Genomic DNA, 21,610 nt, shown 5'->3' with positions numbered 1-21,610 from the left:
CTGAGACGGCTATTATGCTCGGTCCCCACCAAATGAAAAAGTCCATTAGAGCTATATTTTGAAACAATAACCTGAATGTCATTCATAATATTCACTGTTCATACAACACACTTGAATAACACCAAGTCCACTTGTGTCCAATATGATTCATTAAATGGACCAATGGGTGTTCTTACAGTCAAATGTGTCATCTCCTCTGATGTTAAACTACATTAATCATTAGTCTTCTGGTTGTCATTGAGGTTATATGTAAACTATACAGCAGCTACACAATGTGGGCTGATTATTTATTGGAAGCTTTTAAAAGACTTCCCTCCAAAATCTTCAGGGCAAGACTTGAAAGATGAGTCAAAGTATTAAGAAGTCAACTGCTTTTAACTGTTTCTATTTTTTCTTTTATTGTCTTCTAATGTGTGTTATTTGTGAAGTGTCTTTGAGTTTTTTGAAAAGCTCTATATAAATAAAATGTATTATTATTATTATGTAATAGAATCAACCATTGAATGTTTTGGTTGTGTAAACAGCAAAAAGTGCTATGAGACATGTGGTAGATATTGAGGTTAATGAATTTTTGATTTTTCTTAAAGGAAAAACACAGATTCTTGATATGCTGTATATAAACAGCACCAAAATGCATTTATTCATAGGAGAATGCAACGAGTGGTCTAGTACAATGTAGAGGTTTAATATAACAGTGACACACTAATGATCTTTTCAACAATCACTTTTTTGAAAAGGAAGAACAAAAATATTGATCATCTGAAGATGATAAATAAAACAATTATAAATTAAAGTTGCTTTGCTCCATTTACAAACAAGGAATACAAAAAGCTTCATAAAAAAGAATCCATGGGACTATTTACAAAATATGTACAGGAGTGGGGGATTCTTCCTGCTGGAAGAAAGAAAAGAAATACAGTTAGTATGTATGTACACTTAACTCAACTTTATTGATACAGCACCTTTCATACATAAAAACATGCAGCCCAAAGTGCTTCACAGAATAAAAGATAGACAGAAAACAATAGCAATGGTACAATTAAAAAAAGGCATGACGATAAATAAAATACTTAAAAATAAAATCAAATCAATACAGTAAGATTTATAAAATAAGTAATAGTGGAAAGAAACGTTAAAGATAAGGTAGCGTTAACAAGATCAAATGATCTTATAAATAGATAGATATATAAATAATTTAACACTTCAACAAGTGATCATGTAAACATATATTTAAAATTAAGTGATTCATTTTTTTTGTTCCAATATCTTAAATGTAATGAGTCTGAGTGCCAACAGTGACACACTACATCAATTTTCTCACCTATAAACGATTGAGCAGGTTGTTCTGAATGTCTTCATACACCTGATTGTAGATCTCCTCTTTGTTTTTCAAACCATCGAGGTACTCTGCAACAGACACATTTAACCAGGAAAATTACAAAGATGTTCAAAAAGTATAAATTTAATATAATTAAAGCATCTCAGATGCAACTTACCAATACTCAAACTGCACTCCTCCATCGCTGTCCTATTCTTCAGGTACATCGGCCAAACGTGGCCATCGAACAGACCGGGGGGGTCGGGGACCGTGTACTGTCTTGTACTGAAAATGACAACATGCTGTTTAAAGTGTGTTCTTTCAAACTGAAGTCATTTATTTAAAAAGGGGAATGTGATTGGAATAAAATAGTCTTTGCTATCAACATTAGTGACTGTGACTGTTTGCTCTCACCTTCTCCTTCTCTTGCACTCCTCATAGGGAATCGAAATGTAATAGCTCTTGTCAAAGACACCCAGAAGAGGCCTAGAGGAGAGAAAGAGAGATGAAAAAGGCCATAACATGCAGACGTGAAGAAGCAAAGTCATGCAACCGCTCACTCTGTCTCTTATCTCGAACTCTGCAGCGTGCCTGACATTCATTCCTATTACAACGTGTACCCATCACCTCAGCCAGCTTTAGGTACAACTCAGAGCCGCTTTCTGCTGTACTCTTATCTCTATCTGCAGGACCTGTCTGCTTATGTGAACTGGTGGTGTGCATGTACAGTAAGCACGTGGTACAACGAAAATAATGCCACCGAGTCAGCCAATGTTTGTCGTCATGAATTTCTCAGAATTTATGAAAGACAAGAAGCCTGTTTCAGTGAACTGACTTTCCCTGGCACTGAAGTGTTTCAGTGAGATAACTTTTCACGTTAGAGACGTACAATAAAATAGTCCACTGGATAAATATTACATGCGACTGATACTTTCAAATGCTAACTCTACTCATTGGAGACCTTTCTTGATTAAAAAGAGAATTTATCAGGTCTATATGACAACCAGGAAATAATCACAAACTCACTCGAAGTTGTAGAGCAGGAAACCCTCCACAATGAGAATGTGGATCTGCTCGTCAGGATTGGATTCGTCAGATGGAGGAGACAGTGTGACACCGTGGGAACGGGCAAACTTCACTGGATTCTCCATCCAGCCTTTCACTGTGTTGGTCATGGCCTCCATATCCAAAGATGTGATCACTATAAAGCAAAGTTGATAGAAAGACATATGATGGAAAGGACACAGTGCGTTAGAATGGATACAAATGAGAATATGAAAAATTGAAAATGTGTTTTGTTGTTTACTCCGAGTTACAGGAGGTTTTTTTCTGCTTGATCTTTATCATTGAATGGTGTGCACGTGAAATGGCTATGATGTATCTTAAGTTGGAGGGTGTGGGTTTATGACAATACAAAGTAGACAATGAGTCACTGGCAGTCTTCGGTGAAGTCTTACCATCCCATTGTTTAAAGCCGTCCTCCCCGACTTCTATCTGATCAGGTTTCTGAAATAACAGTCACCAATAAAATATTGCTGCAACCTCACGGCTCTGAACACTTGCAGATCCCGCTCACATGCTAGAGTTACACGGCCAAACAAGTGCTCACACAGAAGACAAAGGAACATTCAGAAAGCAAGCGCATGCACATAGGGCAAGTAAATATAAAAGATATTTAGCTTGAAAGTGTTAGGGGTACAAAAAGGAAAACTCTAATAACCAAGTTTCAAAAGATTCTTGCTTATAGTTTAAGGATGTGTTAAAAGCTATCACAGTACATACAGTCATAAAATAAAGTAAGAAGTAGAATACAAGAGAAGACAATAATAAAAGCAGGGATTGACAACTAAAAGAAACTATACATATAGACAGTAAGGCAATTTACACATTAACCTTAAAGAACAGAGCGTGTGGAAGAAAAGGAAAGGATGCACTCTGAATATACAACTTTGCTTACATGCAATGCTCATGCAGTGCTCAAAAATGAGGAAGTAACAATATCAAAAATAGACCTAAATATCACTGGCTAACACTCACCTTGAAGAAGTCATCTTGGTGCACAACACAGCAGTTGGGCAATGTCTTGATCAACTTATTCGTCAGGGTGGTTTTACCACCATTAGTGACTCTGTCAACAAAAAAGGAAACATTTCAAAATTAGGATGATATAATATACAGATACAATTCTGGTTTAAAATGAAGACTTTAAATCAGAAAATCAGCCTAACAGGGTTTCTTTTAGCATACATATTGTAAGTTAGATCTGGTCATATGTAAAAAGTCACATTTTTCTAAAAACAGTCAAATGTTTTCCATCAGATACAGGGGCCCTCACTTTTGGAAGGGTTTACCTGGTCATATAACAAGTAACAAAAATTTCAACTCATTCAAGAAACAACCCATACACTTTCTATTAGGTGAGTTAAGTAATACAACATGATACGAATTTCAATGCATACTTACAAACACATACTCTCCCTACTTTCCTAACTTATAAATAAATATTCTGTTTTTTGCTTTAAATGTTACTCCCTCTTAATCTTTTTTGTTTTGTATGTAGATATTCTGTTCTACGTTGATACTTTGTGGTTAGTTTTATTGAATTTACCTGTTATATCTTGGCTCGTGTTATTGAACAGCAATGTTTTGTTTTGTTATTTTATATGTGCAATAATAATATAAATAAATAAATAAATAAAAGCATGTGTGACTTGTGAAGTTGCAGCGCCAAAGTGGACAAGTGTACTGAGTGGGAAACACTTCGCTTTGTTGTAATGAAGAATAATTCAATAAAATGGAGTAATATCTTAATGTAAATCTTTAGGTACAAAAACAGACTTAAAGCTTTAAGTGGTTTTGGTTTGAGGTTGTACTTAGGTCAGATCTCCCTCCACTTCTGAACTCAGTCTCGCGGTGAATTTTCAAATATCCCGCTCGATCTATGACAACAAACCCTCCACACCGGACATCACTTTAAACCGGTTTAACTGTGCAGCCCTATGGTGCAGCCTGTTCACGAGTTCTGGCGCGCAGCTGATAAAACATGCAGCCAAGAGAATAAATATCAGCTTCAGTCCCTGAAACATATCCTTTAAACTATAATCATTACTTAAAGTTAAAATCAATAAAACAATAACATAACTCTACACACAATATCTCAAGATTCAAGAATCAAGGAAGCATTTTTGCCAAGTGTGCTCGCACACACAAGACAGTAAGGACAATAAATAAACCTAAACACAAATTAAAAAAAATCGAAATAAAAATAAAAATACTATAGGTACAAAGACAGGTATAGAAGTACTTTTAAAGACATGAAATAAATTAGATTAGCCTCAGTCAGAGTGCACATGTAGTAGACGAATATAAGAATAAAATATGTTATGGAGTAAATTACAATATTGCACATGAGGTATTGCACCGGAAATCAACAATTTTAATAATGACTGCACAAATCCACACACCTGTCACCTATTTAGGCCTGAAAAACATGTGCATGCCGTAGATATGAGCATTTGTAACATTAAAAGCTAGATTCGATTTCAGCAACCAACAAGTTGTTTGATCATAAAAACTTACCCGCCAATTCCTATAATGTATTTCATCTTTTGTCCGCTTTTAGACGAGTCCTGCTCAACGTGACCTGAAGAAACCCGAGAGAATACTTTACACCAAAGTTAAAGATAAAAGTCCAAAAACTGTCTGAAGATCAAAGAGTTGTATCGTTTGGTAGTCACGTTTCCTTATACTGCTCCATTCACTCTGCGCGCCAGGCACTGCACTTTATATCCCACTTGCATCTCTTCCGTCATCATCACGTCAGAACGTTCTCGTGGTCGGACCGGTCGGACGTGCTCGTGCTTTTTTCCACTCTTGCTACGTGCCTCCTTCCAGCAGCCAATCACAGCACGCGAACTTTCACATATTAACATATTGTCCAGCTGCTGCTCCTGTCCATCACAGCGAGGGATGACCGGATGACCGGCACCTATTACTATTTCATTCAGCTGTTAATCCACCTGATGGCCAGGCTCACTGTGGAAAAGTACCACTGATGATATCCTAAAGATACATGAGATGATCACTTTAGTCTTTTCTGTACTTACCTTTACCAGTAAACCAATTCATTTATGATAACAGCACTCAGCTGGGAGAGTAATTTCTATTTATTTCTGATGTTAAAAGAGTGGTTGTAGAGTGGTGTAGAGCAGGGGTTCCCAAAGTGTGGGTCGGGACCCCCTGGGGGGTCACAAGACACAAATGGGGGGTCGTGAGATGTCTTCTAGAATGTTTCTTTTTTTAAGTTATCCAAAAATAGGACATTTTACCCATTATAGTAAAAGTATCAATAAAAATAGCAGCTACATTTCAAATAAAACCTTGAAAATAGAAAATGTAATGAGTTTTCTGCCTTTCTTTTTGCCAGATGAATCCTAAGTTTAGGGTTAGTGAACAGTTAATTATTAAAAGCATCAGTAGCAGTAGGTAAATTCATAACGGCACAGGAAACACAGCCACATGCTCATACAGGTAGGCTACATTTCCAGACCAGCAAAATGAAGCCACATTAAGTCACTCTGAGGGACTGACGGGGTCACGAGTCTTTGGCACCTATATTTTGGGGGTTTTGTGAACCCCTGGTTTACAGAACATTGTATCTAAGGTAGCCTATTTAAAACAGCAAGCAAACATCCTTGCATGAGTCTGTTCACATGATTTGTATTATGAAGCACATGTGTGGAAACAATTCCAACCTAATATGGCAAGGGAATTTGATATTGTTCTGTGATGGGTCAAGTTCTGCTGTGAATGTTTGATTGAATGTAGAAAAAAAACAAAACATAATGGATTTTATGTTTTAGCTAGTAATACAGTAAAGAGAATAAAAAGGTAGCGTAATTCTTTTCACAAGCTGCAGTTATTGTTGTGAAATGCCATATCTGCTCCAAGAATTAGGATCACTTTATTAATCACATTGGTCAATATGATATGAACAGTAGATGTGCATCCACTGGTGACACGTTGTTATTCAAGACCAAATAAACATTAAAAACTCACCCTCAATGATCTGCAACAAAGAGTTCAAACTATAATTTGTCGGGTATGGAGTTATGGCCATTTTTACTGTGAAGTGTACAAGATCTTGTTTGTTGATACTTCTTCCAAACCTGATATGCCACGCAAACTTTACACAAACATTCTCTCACCCAAGATAAACTTTCATGTGTGGGTCAGGAGTGTGAGCACAGTGAGCCAGCAGCATGGAGCCTGAACTTAAAGGGTAACAGTCTGGATAAGGTGGAAGTCGTGAGTTCAGACATGAGTGTGAGCAATGTGCTGTATATGTGTTTTTCTCTGCCAGAAATTGTATTACAACTTAATCCTTGGGTTAACATTTATTTATTTCCGATTATTCAGAAGGTTTAAGTAATCACACTTTTCCATTGTAAGTCAAATTGTGTAATTCCATGGCTCATTTCCCCTGAAGGTGTGTGAGACTTTCTTGTCTATTTGTGTATGAGTCCAATGCAAAGTGAATCCTGTCACAGCCCTCAGGGGTCAGAGGTCAACCATTGGAGTATCCCTCTGTCTGTATACGTGTGTAAAGAGAGCTGGTGTGACGGTGACTCATGTGATAATCTTGTGGCTAAGTCGACGTCACAGGACCCCCCTTATTCAAGACGTAAACTATTCTTAGGGATCATTTTTGCAGTTATTGGATTTTTATTAATAGGTCACAATAGCTGTAATATAAGAAAATGAGCCCTGTATCATTTTACCAAACTAGCACTATCAAAAATACAAATTGGGTGTTCTTTCTCCAGAATGGATTTAGGTTGCTCTGTGAGACTTCCCTGCCAAATGACCAACTTTAGACCAGGATAGTATTCTAATATTTTGTATGGGACTTTTATGTTCAATCAAAAGTAAAGTGGTGTTATAAGTATGCTGGGTCACAGATGAGAGTGGAAGTGAAGGACCCAAATGCAGATTACTACACTCAAAATGGTGCTATAGTCTGATAATCTGATAGTCTAGGCATAAACAGTGGGTGCACGGGTGGAGACAGTGGTAATAGGCCGGTATGTCCGCTGGCACGTCTATAATTTAGAAACAAAAAAAGGAAACCACAAATCAAGAGAACCGCATACCCTAACAAGGAAAACTAACTACCAAACTAAGGAAGTGGTCTAGTTTATAAGGAGTGGGGCTAATGAGTGAAGCGTAGACATAGATGGACAGGTATGCAGTGACAGTGAGATAACAGGTGGGCTGGACAGGAGACAGGTGCATGGTCGCAGACAGGAAGGGAAGTCCGGGGGCATCTGGTGGTGAGTCTGAGAATGGCAAGTATGGAAGCTTGGAAAATGAGTGTGGAGGAGGATCAAGGAGACAGACTGTGAAATGCTGTAAAGAACTAAAGAATAATCATAATTCTGTGTTTGCATAATCAAACACAAAAGTGCAGCAGGATACTTAGATGATGCTCACTCAAATATAAACCTTAAATATATGCTTTAATCCTCTATGGTGCATCTGAAGGTAGCTTTCAGAACAACTGCGACAAGCTTGCAAGCAAACTGCTGCCTGTCTGCATACACATCGAAGTAATGAATACAAGACTTCAAATGAAACAGAAATACATATTAAGACTCCATTGCCATCAGGAACATGTGGCATTATTATTTAAATCAATTACATTAACCCCTCCTTCACATTGTTTGGGGTCTGGAAGAAAGTGTGTCACCCCTTTATTTTCACGGAAATCTTTCAGGCCCATTAGCAGATGCATGGAAGAGAATCTACTGTAGGTATCTTTTTACAAAGAATTTGAAGCCTAAAGAGCTCCCATCTTTGAGTGTACAGTTGTGAAAACAAGAAAAACAAACACACTGTTTAGAGGGGAAAAGTTTATTCAGTTATTTCTACGAGGCAGAACCGATCATATAGATCCAAAGAACATAAGATCATCTTTCCCCATTAGATCTGAGCAAACATTTAACAGCAGATAAATGGAAGGCAAACTATTTGTCATAATATAAATGTTGTGCTTTCATTGTAAAAATGACCAAGATCAATTCAGTCATCTCTATGCAAACATTGCCTGACTGTGACTGATATTGTAAACCCCTTGAACTAAAACAAAAAGGCTACAAGTTGCATTCCTTCACATTTTCTGGATTTCTTTTAAACATTTTGTTCAAAAATAGGCACTCAGTGTAGCCAACAATCCTCAAAGGAATGTTCCCAACGAATGAAGAGCTGCGCAAAATGTTTCGTAAATATTTGACAGAACTGCTCAGGTTTGGTTTATTGGTGTGAAAACAGCTGAATGGCAGGAAAATGGTCTAAGGGCTGAAGTGTTCTTGCAACATTCCTGCACCAGAAAGGCAAAAAAAGAAGAAACTAAACTGAGTTGGCACTTTAGAAACAGAAATGACAGGAGTCCTTTTTTTGTACAAAAGAAGCATCATCCATTACTAACAGCTACAAAACTGCTTACTACCAGAAGTCCTAATACTGACGAAAAAGACAAAAACAAATACATTTTAGGAGGACACATCTACTTCTTAATGGAAATCCTTAGTCACATGATATGCTAAAACCATTCAATAGTGCAAAACAAGGCAGGCAGGCAATACAGTTATGCATTTCTTTACAAAAATAAAAACACTTATTTCTCTGTCCTCTTGCTACAACAGATGGAAGACATCAGAGAGAATCAATGTAACCTCAGGTAATGTACAATCAATGCATTAAGATGAGACTATGGCGCCTTTTTCCTAAAAGTTAGTCAGAAACAAACACAGGGGAACTAAGGAGATGTCACTTTGCTAAAACACAAACTACTTCTCTGTGTAAGCCACATAAACATTGTCCATTTTAGAGGCTGCTATGTACATTATCAAGTTAGTGAACAGAACATGATCCGCAATCTTAACTTAGAAAATATGTTTAGGCAACATATGAAACTGATACAATTAACCCGCCTAATATGGGCAATGTTTGTGTTGCTTGTCTGACTTACACAGGGCTTTTACACAGGCATATGTATACTTCAGGCTAAATAATACATCTTTTAAGCACAACGTGTCTGAGGCACATCATAACACAAGGAACAGTACAGATTTAAGTACAACTGGACATTTTCCAAAATGTCAACACAGCAAAAGTAGGATCTTAAAAAGCCTTGTGGCAGAGCAGGTATGAAGCAAAAAAAGAAGATGAAGGCATCAGAAGCATTGTAGAACCATCAGTATTTACACATTACCTTTGCACATGTAAGAAAAGTGTGTGACCTGCTTGGTTTTAATGTCACACACTTGACAAAAGCTCAGCATCAGTTACACCATAATGTTATTGTTAGACATCTCTTGTCTTGCAAAATGTTAAATCTTTTATACATATGTACACATCACAAACGCCAGGCCTTAACCTGTTGTCCTTGTACTGTAATTTAACAGTATAAGGACACAACAGGTCAGACCACACAGCAAGGTAACGAGCCAATGAAGCCAAAAACTGTTTTCGTGGTGACAGACTTCTTGTAACACAGCAACAATTTCCTTTCACATTCTCAGGTTACCATGTGTCAGCCCGTGGTAGACAGGGAGAAGGAGAAGGAGCATTCACCGTCTTGATCTGAAATTGATGACACAAATAATAATTTGTATTCTGATCTCTTTAAAAAATTAAACCAAATGGTATCTAACCATCTTCAGTGACAGATGTTCAGTGTTTAGTTCAGAAAAGGGGCATCTCATTCTAAAGGAAGTCTAGAGACTGTGGCTTAGTGGTCATCTCTCAATGAAAGGTTGGTGGTTTGATCCCTCCTGGGGTTCACATGCTAAAGTCCTGGAGCAGGACAACAGAACCTCAAAGTGCTCCCAGTGACTAATAGTCAGCAGAGTGTGAATGAGTATGAATGGGATTAGTTAGTACTGATAGTCCCATACAATAGCAACCTCTGCTGTCAGGATGTGAATGTGCGTGTGTGGATGCATGGTGAGTAGTGTAAAGACTAGAAAAGTGCTGTGAGTCCAACCATCATTAACAGACTTGGAACTAAAACATAATGCTATTTTTCATGTGCATGGTTCTTGTTAAATGAAGTTAAGGTGTTAACTTAAATTTGGGAGCAGGGCCACGCCTAAACCACACCCTCAATCACCTGACAAGCCTACTTAAACGTAGCCAGCTTACTCCAACCACTTGTCTGTGATTCTTCAACCCACCCTCCCTCACCTTTCTCCGCTTCAATTAACCTTTTTCCTTATCCCCTTCTACTCAACTTGTGTTTGCTTCTTCCGTGCCCTTGTCTAATTCCAGGTACAGCCTGGGGTCAAGATCAGCTTGGCAGGATGACGCTGAGACAGAACCCCCATCCTGAGTCTCCTTCTGCTGGGCTACACGACGCACAACTAACTCAATAAATGTTCAAACTCATATCCTTGTGTGGCGTGGTCCTTGCTAGTGAATGAATCACAAATGCAGCCAGCCTGTGAACTCCATGTAACATGATATGTGCTGGAGTCAATCAGCCAAAAGGAGCTGATTCAGAGTAAGACTGTTGACCCTGATCCAGACGTCTTACACCAAAGTCATGGTTCCAGTCTCTTTTTATGTCCTGCTCCCATGGCCTTTCTGTATCTCATAACAGTTCTTTGAGTCCCATGACCACTATCAAAGAAACTGAAAGCTTGTCAGTTACAGCATGCAACTGTAAATACCCCTGTGAAAGCTGGCTTCAACCAGCTCACAGAGTATGAACGTCATTAACACTCCCGCTCCATGGAGGTATGACTTACTCTCTTAAAGATGCTGTATATTCTTATATCATTTCACTGTAAATCACAGTCACCGGGGTCTCTTTTGAGCCAGTCACTTAAAAACACAATGCTTTTAAGAAGCTTTTCCTCCTTTAAAAAATGTAACACATAATCTTGGGTTATTGCTCAAATAAGTCCAACAGTGAAGCCAGCGGGGCTCTTGCATAATAAACCAGGGGGAGGCCAAAAGGAGAAGAAAAGAGCAGACGAGGGAAACTACTTTAAAGCTGAAAACAGATATCCTCTCTGACAACAGGGGACTATCAACTGGATGAATGTGAATCAGGATGTAATTGAAAGTTTGAAAAGACCCTTAACATGTACCAACACTCTCTGCAGATAAATCCCTCACTCCTCGTGTACCCTGGCGATACCTCCAACTCCAACAATAAAAACACTTGAGAATAGTTTTTCCTCCAGAGATCTTTGTGCTCATGCAAATACAACAAATCCCTCTGCAAAGTCCCTTTGTACAGACTTTTTTTGTTTATTTAATGACAAAATCTGCTCCCTGGTTATGTGCACCATGAATGCCAATGGTCATGATTCATCTCTAACCTTAAGTACTCACACTTAACATGTTTGTGTAAGTATCTCAGTATGGTAAGAACTTTTTTTCTCCATTTTGACAGTAGTTGCACACAATATTTGTATTCCAGTACACTCTGATTTGTCTTTATTGGTCCATGTGGGTATGTTAAGGGCTCTGTGGTGAATTCAAGGTAAAGAAACACATCGAGGTTCCTAAAAGAAATATAGAAGTGTTTTTTTTACCTTCAGTTTCAAGCTCTGTCTGTCTTATAATCCTTGATCTGCAATCATTGACTTTGGCCTGAAAATGAGAAAAAAAAAAGAGTTAATTAAAAACTTTTTTTAGATGTCCGAACTTCAACTTGTTTTATCAGAAAAATAAAATCCAGTGAGGACTCATACCTCTCTGACTTTTTAATTGGTTCCTGTGGGACTGACTGCTGCTGCTCTTGCTGTCTGCGCTCCTGTTCCATCCTACACACACACACACACACACACACACACACACACACACACACACACACACACACAGTTAATATAATAATATAGGTATCTCTTGGGAGCATACAGAAACCAATTAATTTAGATTTAATGCTTCATCAAATTTAGACAAGACATAACAAATGTGGTTTACCTTTCCCTCCGTGCTTTAATCCTCTCCTCATCAAATCTGAAAATGAATTACACTGTTATATCCTCCGTTTATTCTGCAACCTAAGTCATCTTGAAGAAATCCTCTTAATTAAAATACATCAGATGCCACATGTTCAGTGATACATTTGCATCCTGTATATTAAAAGCAGCTGGAGTCAGAGTAACTGCTGCAGCTCTATTTCTCCCTCTAGTGGTCGAATGTACTTACTGCACCACACTCTCTGGAACATGGACGTGCTCCATGGGGACGATCTCTGCCAGTTCATCCAGGCTGTGGACGTACTGGATCTTATTCATGAACTTCACACTGCAGAGGGTGACAGGGCAACAACAACAACACAACCACTGTAACAGTCTGCAAGTCACAGATGTCACAGTGATAAATACGATATTATACTTTACTTTATTGATATTCTAGACTACTTGTTTTAAATGCATGGCATTATTTCTAATCTAGAATGTAATTATTTCACACAGTACACAAACTAAAGACACAGCATGCATTGATTTCTAATCAGTTTAGTATTTTTCACCAGGCAAAACATTTAACAGTTTAAATCAGAACTGTTACCTTTGCCAGGGAGGACAAGTTTTGATGCCATGTGTTTGTCAGTTTGAAAGAATTATAACACAGAAAACCTTGTTTTTATGACACTCAGTGGAAGGATGTCATTAGAGCTAAAGACAAACCATTCACACTTTGGAGAAGCTCCAGATTAAACACACAACCAAGTAATGAATACAGTCAAACAGATACATTCGTTATACTACACGTAAAAATTATGACATGCTACCATAATGATTGTGTTCTCAATCTCTCACAAATGTATGATAGATATATTAAACATTTCCATTATTACCTGATAAAGGGCCTAGATATAGCCAGGACAGTGCGTATGAACCAGGTAGGATGAGCAATGACCAAAGACTTCAGGTTCTTCCTCAATCTGCCATTAAACAATTAGAACAATAACATTTGTATTAGTGTTCATAAGTTGTCAACAGTTTTAGAGCAATATGAGTAATTAAAAACATAAAATTGAGAGTTAAAAAGATTTTTCGGTATTCCTACTATAAATAAAGTCCTCCACTTCCCAGCATTATGTGACATATTGGGGTGTAACTCATAAAATAATCAACATGTCTCGCCCACCAATCACACCCACCTTCTGTCGATCATTTGGTAACATTTCTTCAGCCAGCTGATCCCAGGCATCTTGTTCCGAGGAGTGCCTCCGTTCATGTAGATGATCAGGTAATCTTCAGCCACCAGCATCTCCAGGCTGCTCACCACATACCTGAATGTAGGGGCACAGAGTCATGGTCATATAATGAGACAACACATTACTAGGAACCATAACAACACAATCCAGACTTGCCTAAAGATTAAATAATGACAAGGAGGCAAACATACAATCAATAATCCATTCCTGCAAAGCATCAAATCTTGTATTTTCAAACTAAAAGTCTCCCCTGTCAGACTCACAGGAAGAGGTTCTCCATGATGTAGTGGTAGTCTGGACAGCTGCTGTCAGGCAGGTAACATGCAGAGAAAACAATGATGGCATTGAGGCCCTCGCCATAGTAACCTGATGGGAGAAAATGTATGTTAGTGATAAATAATGCTTCACAGGTTGTACTGGACGACAGTATATAGGTTATATGTCTTTCTTATGTTAGTGGGAGCAACCTTCCTAAGCGGGTCACGAGTTCTCAGGTGGATATCTGTCTTTTCACTGACCTCCGTGTGTGATGACCCGCAGGTACGGTCTGATAACCTGCATGTCAATACGATGCTCCTGCTCTCCGATGATCACCGTCCTCCACAGACGTCCGCTGTTGGCATTCCCGTCTTCATCTGCTTGTCCTGAGCTGGCACCAGGACCTGCTTTGGCTGAGGCTACTGGTGCGTCATCTGGACAGAGACAGATTATATATTAATAATATTACACTGGAGTAAAGTTGGTTACTTCAGTGACTTTTCTGTTCCTTTCTTGACATCCAAATGTATTTAGGATTAAGACTGGACTATGGTGAACTTCAAAGTGGGCGTAGCTTGAAGATGTTTTAAGTCTTAAGTTAGTTTCACACTTGAAAGGATATGAAAACATGTCATAAGAGAAAAATTACAAATGTTTGAGTAAAACAAGAAAGTATAGAGAAATAAAAGTGAGACAGAATATAGAACCAACAATAAAACAGGTTTAAAAGAAAATGGGAAGACACAACTAAAACAGAAGAACACCCATAACTAACACAGTTCGATTAATATGAACTTAATTCTGAAACTGGAAAAAATTCAGCTAATTTTATGAACTACGGTTCAGTGTTCTGGTTATACTTTATAAGATTAAAACACTTAACAATAGTCATACAGGTTCATTTTGAAGAGTACCTTCCCACTCCAGCTCATTCCCATTGGTGATGAACTCCAGTGAGTCTGTCTCATCAGGTGTATCGATGTCATCCACATTTATGTCCAGGTCATCCGGTGTATCCAGGAAGTCATCTGACAACAAAGAACCCTCACTCTGGTCCAGTGAGAGGTTCATCTCTGGAGCAACAAGCGTACGACGTTTTCTGTGGGATGACACACCTCCTCCTCCTCCAGGCGGGCTCACACTCAGTGTGTGAGGGGGGGCTACAGCAAGACCAGAAGGGAAGGGGGAGTAGTTAAGGAAATGTGACGGATGTCATAAAGTGAGGACATTATGGTCTTACTATTATTTGACCCTTCATTGCACAGTTGTACTTACAGGACCTGTTGTCTGTGAGACCGCAGGAGGGATCCATGTCACCGTACTCTGGTAGTGGTCTAAAGGCAAACATTCACAGGTAGGTCACTAGTACTGAGTATAATATGTACCAATGATAAAGTCATGTACCAAAGAATGAAGAGAATCTAAAAGAAAGCAACATTAAACTTAGACTAACAACACACAGGAAAAGTTTTCCTAATTAAACCCAGCCTTTTCACATTTCTTTATATCTTTATTCATTAGGATCCCCAATAGCTTCCACATTGTGGTTGCTAGTCTTTCTGGGGTCCACACAACAAAACAAAAACAAGTAAAAAAATGATTTAAAATCCCACATTATCCATAAAACAAAGATGCAATAGGAGCCAATTATAAAAATCAAGAATGAAAATTAAAAATAAATTAAGTATCTGAGCAAATAAATGATGAGGAGCATTAAACTACAAAATAATAGAAACAAAAACAAAATTGTCACAAACACATGGCACCAAAAATTAATAAAACAAAGACTTTCAAAACAGTGATTACATAATAACTTCTATGAGGAATTCATCAGCATTTGTTTAAGTGACTTTTTAAAAGAAAATCTTTTTTTGATCATTCTCATGTTGGTGGGGAGTTGATTTCAGGCTGAGGAACCTCTAAAAAGAACAGAGTTCATCATACAGTTAGTTCTAGGACTTGGTGTTAGCAGATAACCAGTGACATATAATATACTTATAGGCAACCCCGAAACTTCTAGGTTTATGCCCTATAAGAACAGAAGAAAACTGACATTTCCAACATATAAAGAAACAATACAAAATTATTTCCTTTAAGAAAATGAACACAATTATGGTTGTAAACCTTTACGAAGTTTATGATTTAAAAAATGTGACAAGAGTTTCATTTTTTGTGTGTATTTTCATTTTTTTTACTTGATTTTTCTTTTTAAGGATTGGCATACATTGTAATATTATAAACGTTGTTTTACTTAAATTCAATTATAACTGGTTATGAAACATTTTCTTATTACTTTTGATTCATTTTCTACTGTATTCTGATGCCTTACAAACTTAACCAGTGCAATATAGATTTGAGTCATCAGTGAATAAAATTTGAACAGTTAAGACACTTGACTGATATAATTTTAGCATTTTCAAGTATAAACAGTTTTAGGGCCTTGTGGAACCCCAGAAAGTAACCCTCATGACACAGATAAATAGCCCATAGTGATGGCCTAATAATAACATGTAACACTCTGATTAGGATGTTGTTCAATGGAGCAGTCAAAGTGTGGGTGTTGTCACTGATCTGGCTAAGTGCTAAAAGGAGGAGCATGCAGAGGAGGATGGAGATGGTAATTAACCTCTCTCAGGAGAGAGCTGAAGATTACAGGGCTGCCAGGCAGGGTGTAAGGGGAGGAGAAAGAGAGCAGAGGAGAAACAGAGAATGAGTGGAGAAGAGGGAAGAAAAGGCGTGAGCGTCTGCATTCTGACAAAGTGGTGCAGCTCTCTTAACATGCTGCCTGTTGTTTACTGCTCACACCCTCTTTGCACATAAGGAGAAGCAGACAGAAGACAGGAAGTCAAATCTTGTTTTGTTTGTGTGCCTCTGTATAGGATGTGCTAAGCTGTATGTCCTTTTGAAAATCAGCTTCAAAACCTTGTGCAACCAAGGTAAACAAGATGTTAAAACTTCATTGTTAAAATGCGACACAGCCCCAGTGCAGTGTATCAGCTGCATTACAGAGAAAGCCAACTCCCATCTAGAGGGGACAGTGTGTGTGTGCTCCTCTTGAGCCAATAGCATTGGCTATAGCCCAGGGAAACAGGCTCTAATGATCAGCCCGACCCCATCCCCTGGGGACCCTGCAGTGATTACTGGTGCAACGCTTCCTTTGTCAGAAATGAACCCCCTTTGATAAACATCACAGCTTAATGGATTTATTTCTTCTTTTATACAAAAGCATGGTAATCTCCTTTGTTCTGGTGAAAGCTACATTGTCCTTCAGCTACAAACATCAATATCAGCATGAAGCAATGATGCTTACCTTCAGGAAATAGCACACAGATGAATCAGATGAGCTTTGCAACCTCACACACCTCTAGATACTGTCTGCTTAATCATTCCCTGTCCTCTCAGCTGATAACACAGAGTCCAGAGTAGAGCATCTCTCACCTCAAGCTACCTTAACAATACATATGCTGCGTCTTTAACCAAAACCTGCCTCCATTTTCCTGGCGATGCTCTGTTGTTGATCAGCGACTGCTGTAGCGTCACATGACGCAGCCTGAGACCATTTACAGACAGGGCTGCACCTGCTCCCTGGCTTCCTGCCTCCCAATCTGACAGAGGAAGAGGAAGAGGAAGAGGAGAGGGAGGAGGGGGAGTGCCATCAAACCTCTTCCTTGCTCTTTTTCTGTACATCGAGCTCTGCCTCTTAATCTCTGAATATCCAATTCACACACTTTAACTAGACTTTTCTCCTTAATTTATCTTTCTCTATAAGTTATCCTGCTGGGACTAGACATAAATCAGCTGTCTTATGTAAGAACGTCCCACTATGATAAAATCACTTCACATCAAAGTGAGGTGTGAAGAAAAGTAAATCTCTCTCTCTTGTTTGTTAAGTAAAACTAAACTAGGCTCTTATGAAAATTAAGTGAGTCTTTATTAAATAAAACAGTGCATTTTACAAAAATGGTAAAGTTTCCCAATCTACTGAAAATATCCTACTGGAAGTACAACTGCAAAAATGTGGTGATTAAAATTTTAATTGATCTTTAATGTGAGGTATTTATGCATGAACCAAAATCTTCTGCATATTAATCAATGCTCATAAACACAAGAACATGCTGCAGGCAAAACAGAGCTCTGGAGCCGCTTTGAAGATGCATCTTTTTCCTCAGCTTCATCATAGGCTAGTTATTCAATTTAAAAATGAACCAATGAGGATGACTTAATTTATGATGATCAGCAAAAAATAAAAAGGTGTCTTTTTCACCTGGGGAAGTCTTCATCCTGCCACTCATCTTTCACTTCCATGTTCTCCATTCGTAGTGTCGCCTCTGTGGTGCCCATCCCTCAGAGAGGAGAGCCAGGGCCTGAAGGTGTGAGGGGGAGAAACACTTTTTAGTAAACATAAATAATAAAAGAAAAGTTTTTATAAGTTAGTATACTTACTAGATACTGAGATCCATGGCTGCACTAAGGAAACAGGTGTCTGCATTGTACGAGGTATTTGTACAAATAATTTTCAGTACAGTTTGGGGGCTGCTGATCACATGGTTTTTATCCCCCTGCCCGGCGAAGCACATGTGAGAGGCATGTGACTGCCTGGGGCAGAGCCCACTTTCTGAACTCAGATTTCTTTCAAGTGTGATATTATTTTCTTATGTTGTCCTGGGTGGAATTCAGGAGGCCAATGAGGAGGAGGACGTGCAGGTTTAATCCTTCCACTGTTCCCTAATCCTTCTACTCTGATGTGACTACAGCCTGTTTGATCTCTACTCACACTGACGCTTTATGTAACTGATTATAATGCTGGAAAATCTTCAGATCAAATATCCATTTGTTGTACCCCAGAGAATGAAAGCAGTAGATCCCTACAATATAGTGACTGCATAATCAATGGTAGCATTAAGATGGACTCCACTCCACTGGAGAACATTATTTCCACACATGCATTATCACAACACAAAGGAAAACAGTAAAAACAGGAGCTGAACTTGGACCTGAAATCCAGTTCTCTTTGTAGTTTTCCAGTCAAGTGTTAAATCCACATTAGGGGCAGAGGATTCACAGGTCTGTGTCAGTGGTTTCACTTTGAAGGGTATAAAGCGCTTATGTGTCATTATTCAGAGTGTTTTTTTGACTATCCCACTAAAAACATACGGTTGAGAGAAATGACAACAAATTCAGTGTATTCCTGAGGTTTTTGTTTGCAAGGCATTATGCTGATCGAAACAAGATAAGAATAATCATGGCTTCCTGTGTGTTATGTCTAAGAGAGGGAGTGGTGTGGTTTGTGTGGTTTGGCAGCAAGACTTGAGAGACTGAGTATGAACAGGCGGACGGCCAAGCCTCACATGGAGGAAATTATTCATTTCTACATTCCACATGATCACACACTTGTTTGTATCAATGAGATGACAGAAAGCATCTGTGTTACAATGTGTTGGTTTGCAAACGAGACAGCTCAATCATTATCATCATTGTTCAGAACAGACTCTGGTGTTTCTTCTCTCTCTCTGCCAAGGTGTGACAAACAGCTGGAACATCAATAATGTAACAAGTGTAAAACTGTGAGTGACAATAGTCCAATGCTTTCCAAATACGGCTCTGTTCATTAACAGGTATTGTGGTGCTTCTGTCAGCCCATTCTTTCTACTAAAAATATTAGTGTTGCAGAAAAAAAACACAAGTACAACATGACAGACCACTGATGACCTCACAGCTTTTCTAGGTCACCTCGAATGGAATGGTAATTCAAAAATGTATTTCACGCGATAGTTGACGGTCTAGCGTGCATGCAGTCTGTCAGAGGTGTCTGCCTGTGCAGGGTGCAGAATAAAAATGCATGCATGTTAAGTCAGGGAGCATACTTACATGAGCGGTTTGTGATCCCACGAAAACCTCACACTGGTCCTTGTCTGTGTGTCCTTCAAAGATGCAAAGGGTTTAAGTGAAGAGAGTCTTGATCCTCCACACCAATAGCAAAGCAAGAGGTCAGGCTGCAATTTCTTCTCTCATTCACATGCACACACTCGTGCACAGACACAGTCATACAGTGTCCCCAATGTCAGCCATGAGCCAGCAGCAGGTGTCTGGAGACAGGGGGCACCTCTGTGCTGGACCCCCTCTCCTCTCCTCCGCCTCTGCCCACCTTTGTTTGGAAGAGACTGGCCGTGAAGAGCGAGTCGACAGCCTGCCTCTCCGCTCCTACGTCCACACCACCAAGACACAAAATTCCTTTAATCAGAATGCATCTGCTCTGGCATCATGGTCTCCCTCCCTCTATCTCTCCGTTTTCTCTCCTCTAGCTCCAAGTGCATTTTGAGGGTCTCTTTCCACTCCCAAACATCATTTAAAATCCTTCTTTTAAAATCCTCTTTAAAATCCAGATCTCACTGTGAAGGCAGATTGCTTATCACTGCAGCAACTTTGGGGGAAAAGCCCCAGTCTCTGAGTCTCTTCACTCCATTAGATATTCTTGCTGTTGTTTTCATTGGTCCTCTATGTGGCTGCTGTTCCCTGGCAACAGCATCTTTCTCTCTCCACCCATAGCCTTACCCCTCCTTCTCTGCCTCCTCACCCCAGCCATTTCTATAACGTACCCACTATACCCCAACTCTCACCGCACATAAATTATTCAGTCCATTACTTCACTTTCACCCAACCGATCATATCACCACTGCTCAGTTTTCCGCAGCAAAGACGCATAGTCCTAATTCAGGCATAATTAGGTCTTGGTAGCTGTACTAATCTTACAAGCCCCAGTACTAATCATATACGGGTTAATTCTTTGATCTGACATGTTTTATCCCTCTTAAGATTAAGGCATAATTTTCTCCGTCAGTCCTCGACTTTGTTCCACTCTTTGAGGAATGTCTACAAAATTCAAGGTCGTTTTTCCCTTAATAGCAATTTGGAAACAATGTAATTTGAAGGTGATAGAGGACCTGTCTGCTGAACTGACTCACTGCTTGGTAGCTGGGTTAACATTAGGTTTTATCTTCATCATCAGTGCAAACGTGACTGACACACGCGACAATCAGCAGAAACCGCAGGTGAATCAAAATTAGGCGAGGCAAGAGGACTCACTCAAATATACTTCCGTGTTCGTCTAGACATCATTTCCCAGGTATTTCTTCTCTGGCAGAAGCAAATAAAGAAGAAAAATGACATGTGTTATGTTATATCTTTTGCAAATTCTTAGCTTTGTGCTGTTGCTTTTGAATCATTATCTGTCATAGTCTGAAATCCTCTATCAGTGCTGTTAGCTGTTCCAAGGACCAGACTGAAAACCAAAGGGGACAGGGCTTTTTCAGTCAGGACTCTTATACTCTGGAACAGCCTGCCAGAGGGGATCAGACTTGCAGAGTCAGTCCCGTGTTTTATGTCATTATTCAAGACACATTTTTACAGGAAAGCTTTTATTGTGTGATTTTATTTAATTTTAGCTCTGATTTTAAGGGGCTGTTTTTATAAGTGTGTATGTTCTTAATCTTTTATTTCATTTTATTTTTTATCGCGTAATTTTGCTTTGCACTTCTTCTTGTTTTTATTGCCCACTGTAAAATTATTATTATTATTATTATTATTATTATTATTATTATTATTATTATTATGTTTGGCCTCACTTGTCTCTCAGGCAAAATACTGTCCGTTTTGTGTGCGCATGCGCCAAACGTTATGCAGAATACAAAACAATCTACACATGCAGATTTATTAATGCTGAAAACTGCCTAAGATCAGTCTAAATAATATACTGAAATTGTATTTTCTCCTTTCGTATCCTGGTGTAGCCGATATAC

General features: G+C 38.8%; 2 protein-coding genes across 6 annotated transcripts; both read right to left on the bottom strand.

The window, feature by feature from the left end:
• Positions 1 to 608: 608 nt before the first annotated feature.
• Positions 609 to 5,142, bottom strand: mibp (muscle-specific beta 1 integrin binding protein). 3 transcript variants are annotated; one of them, XM_034676679.1, is made up of 8 exons: positions 4,898 to 5,142; positions 3,356 to 3,446; positions 2,776 to 2,824; positions 2,345 to 2,519; positions 1,733 to 1,804; positions 1,497 to 1,603; positions 1,322 to 1,407; positions 609 to 892 (listed from the first exon to the last, which is right to left on the bottom strand). In XM_034676679.1, the coding sequence occupies exons 1-7, from the start codon at positions 4,921 to 4,923 to the stop codon at positions 1,322 to 1,324; spliced, it is 606 nt and encodes a 201-aa protein (XP_034532570.1). In that variant the 5' UTR covers positions 4,924 to 5,142; the 3' UTR covers positions 609 to 892. The 3 variants fall into 3 exon arrangements, with proteins under 3 accessions (XP_034532570.1, XP_034532564.1, XP_034532578.1); XM_034676673.1 differs by having other exon boundaries at positions 616 to 895; positions 4,898 to 5,139; XM_034676687.1 differs by lacking the exon at positions 2,776 to 2,824 and having other exon boundaries at positions 616 to 895; positions 4,898 to 5,139.
• Positions 5,143 to 8,214: 3,072 nt separating this feature from the next.
• atcaya (ATCAY kinesin light chain interacting caytaxin a) lies at positions 8,215 to 20,858 on the bottom strand. 3 transcript variants are annotated; one of them, XM_034700818.1, is made up of 14 exons: positions 19,683 to 20,852; positions 18,079 to 18,178; positions 17,302 to 17,419; positions 15,090 to 15,148; positions 14,729 to 14,974; positions 14,075 to 14,248; positions 13,820 to 13,922; positions 13,500 to 13,631; positions 13,194 to 13,280; positions 12,542 to 12,640; positions 12,314 to 12,349; positions 12,082 to 12,153; positions 11,923 to 11,980; positions 8,215 to 9,961 (listed from the first exon to the last, which is right to left on the bottom strand). In XM_034700818.1, exons 2-13 carry the CDS (start codon positions 18,104 to 18,106, stop codon positions 11,947 to 11,949), a joined length of 1,188 nt encoding a protein of 395 aa, XP_034556709.1. In that variant the 5' UTR covers positions 18,107 to 18,178; positions 19,683 to 20,852; the 3' UTR covers positions 8,215 to 9,961; positions 11,923 to 11,946. The 3 variants fall into 3 exon arrangements, with proteins under 3 accessions (XP_034556709.1, XP_034556718.1, XP_034556725.1); XM_034700827.1 differs by lacking the exon at positions 17,302 to 17,419 and having other exon boundaries at positions 19,683 to 20,858; XM_034700834.1 differs by lacking the exons at positions 18,079 to 18,178; positions 19,683 to 20,852 and having other exon boundaries at positions 17,125 to 17,327.
• Positions 20,859 to 21,610: the final 752 nt, after the last annotated feature.

Source organism: Notolabrus celidotus, chromosome 2 (genome assembly GCF_009762535.1).
Source record: "Notolabrus celidotus isolate fNotCel1 chromosome 2, fNotCel1.pri, whole genome shotgun sequence".
NCBI lineage: Eukaryota > Metazoa > Chordata > Actinopteri > Labriformes > Labridae > Notolabrus > Notolabrus celidotus.
This window is presented reverse-complemented; position numbering and strand designations above follow the sequence as displayed.

Bases quoted from the DNA above. Each gene is read 5' to 3' on its own strand.
- mibp (XM_034676679.1), bottom strand. From the start codon at position 4,923: ATGAAATACATTATAGGAATTGGCGG. The intron at 1,805-2,344 runs GTGAGTTTGTGA...TCTCTCCTCTAG, and splicing joins TTCCTGCTCTACAACTTCGA to GCCTCTTCTGGGTGTCTTTG. The intron at 1,408-1,496 runs GTAAGTTGCATC...TGTCTGTTGCAG, and splicing joins GGAGTGCAGTTTGAGTATTG to AGTACCTCGATGGTTTGAAA.
- atcaya (XM_034700818.1), bottom strand. From the start codon at position 18,106: ATGAGTGGCAGGATGAAGACTTCCCCAG. The intron at 17,420-18,078 runs GTGAAAAAGACA...TTCCTCTGTCAG, and splicing joins CAGGATGAAGACTTCCCCAG to ATTGGGAGGCAGGAAGCCAG. The intron at 13,923-14,074 runs GTCAGTGAAAAG...TTCTCCCATCAG, and splicing joins GCGGGTCATCACACACGGAG to GTTACTATGGCGAGGGCCTC.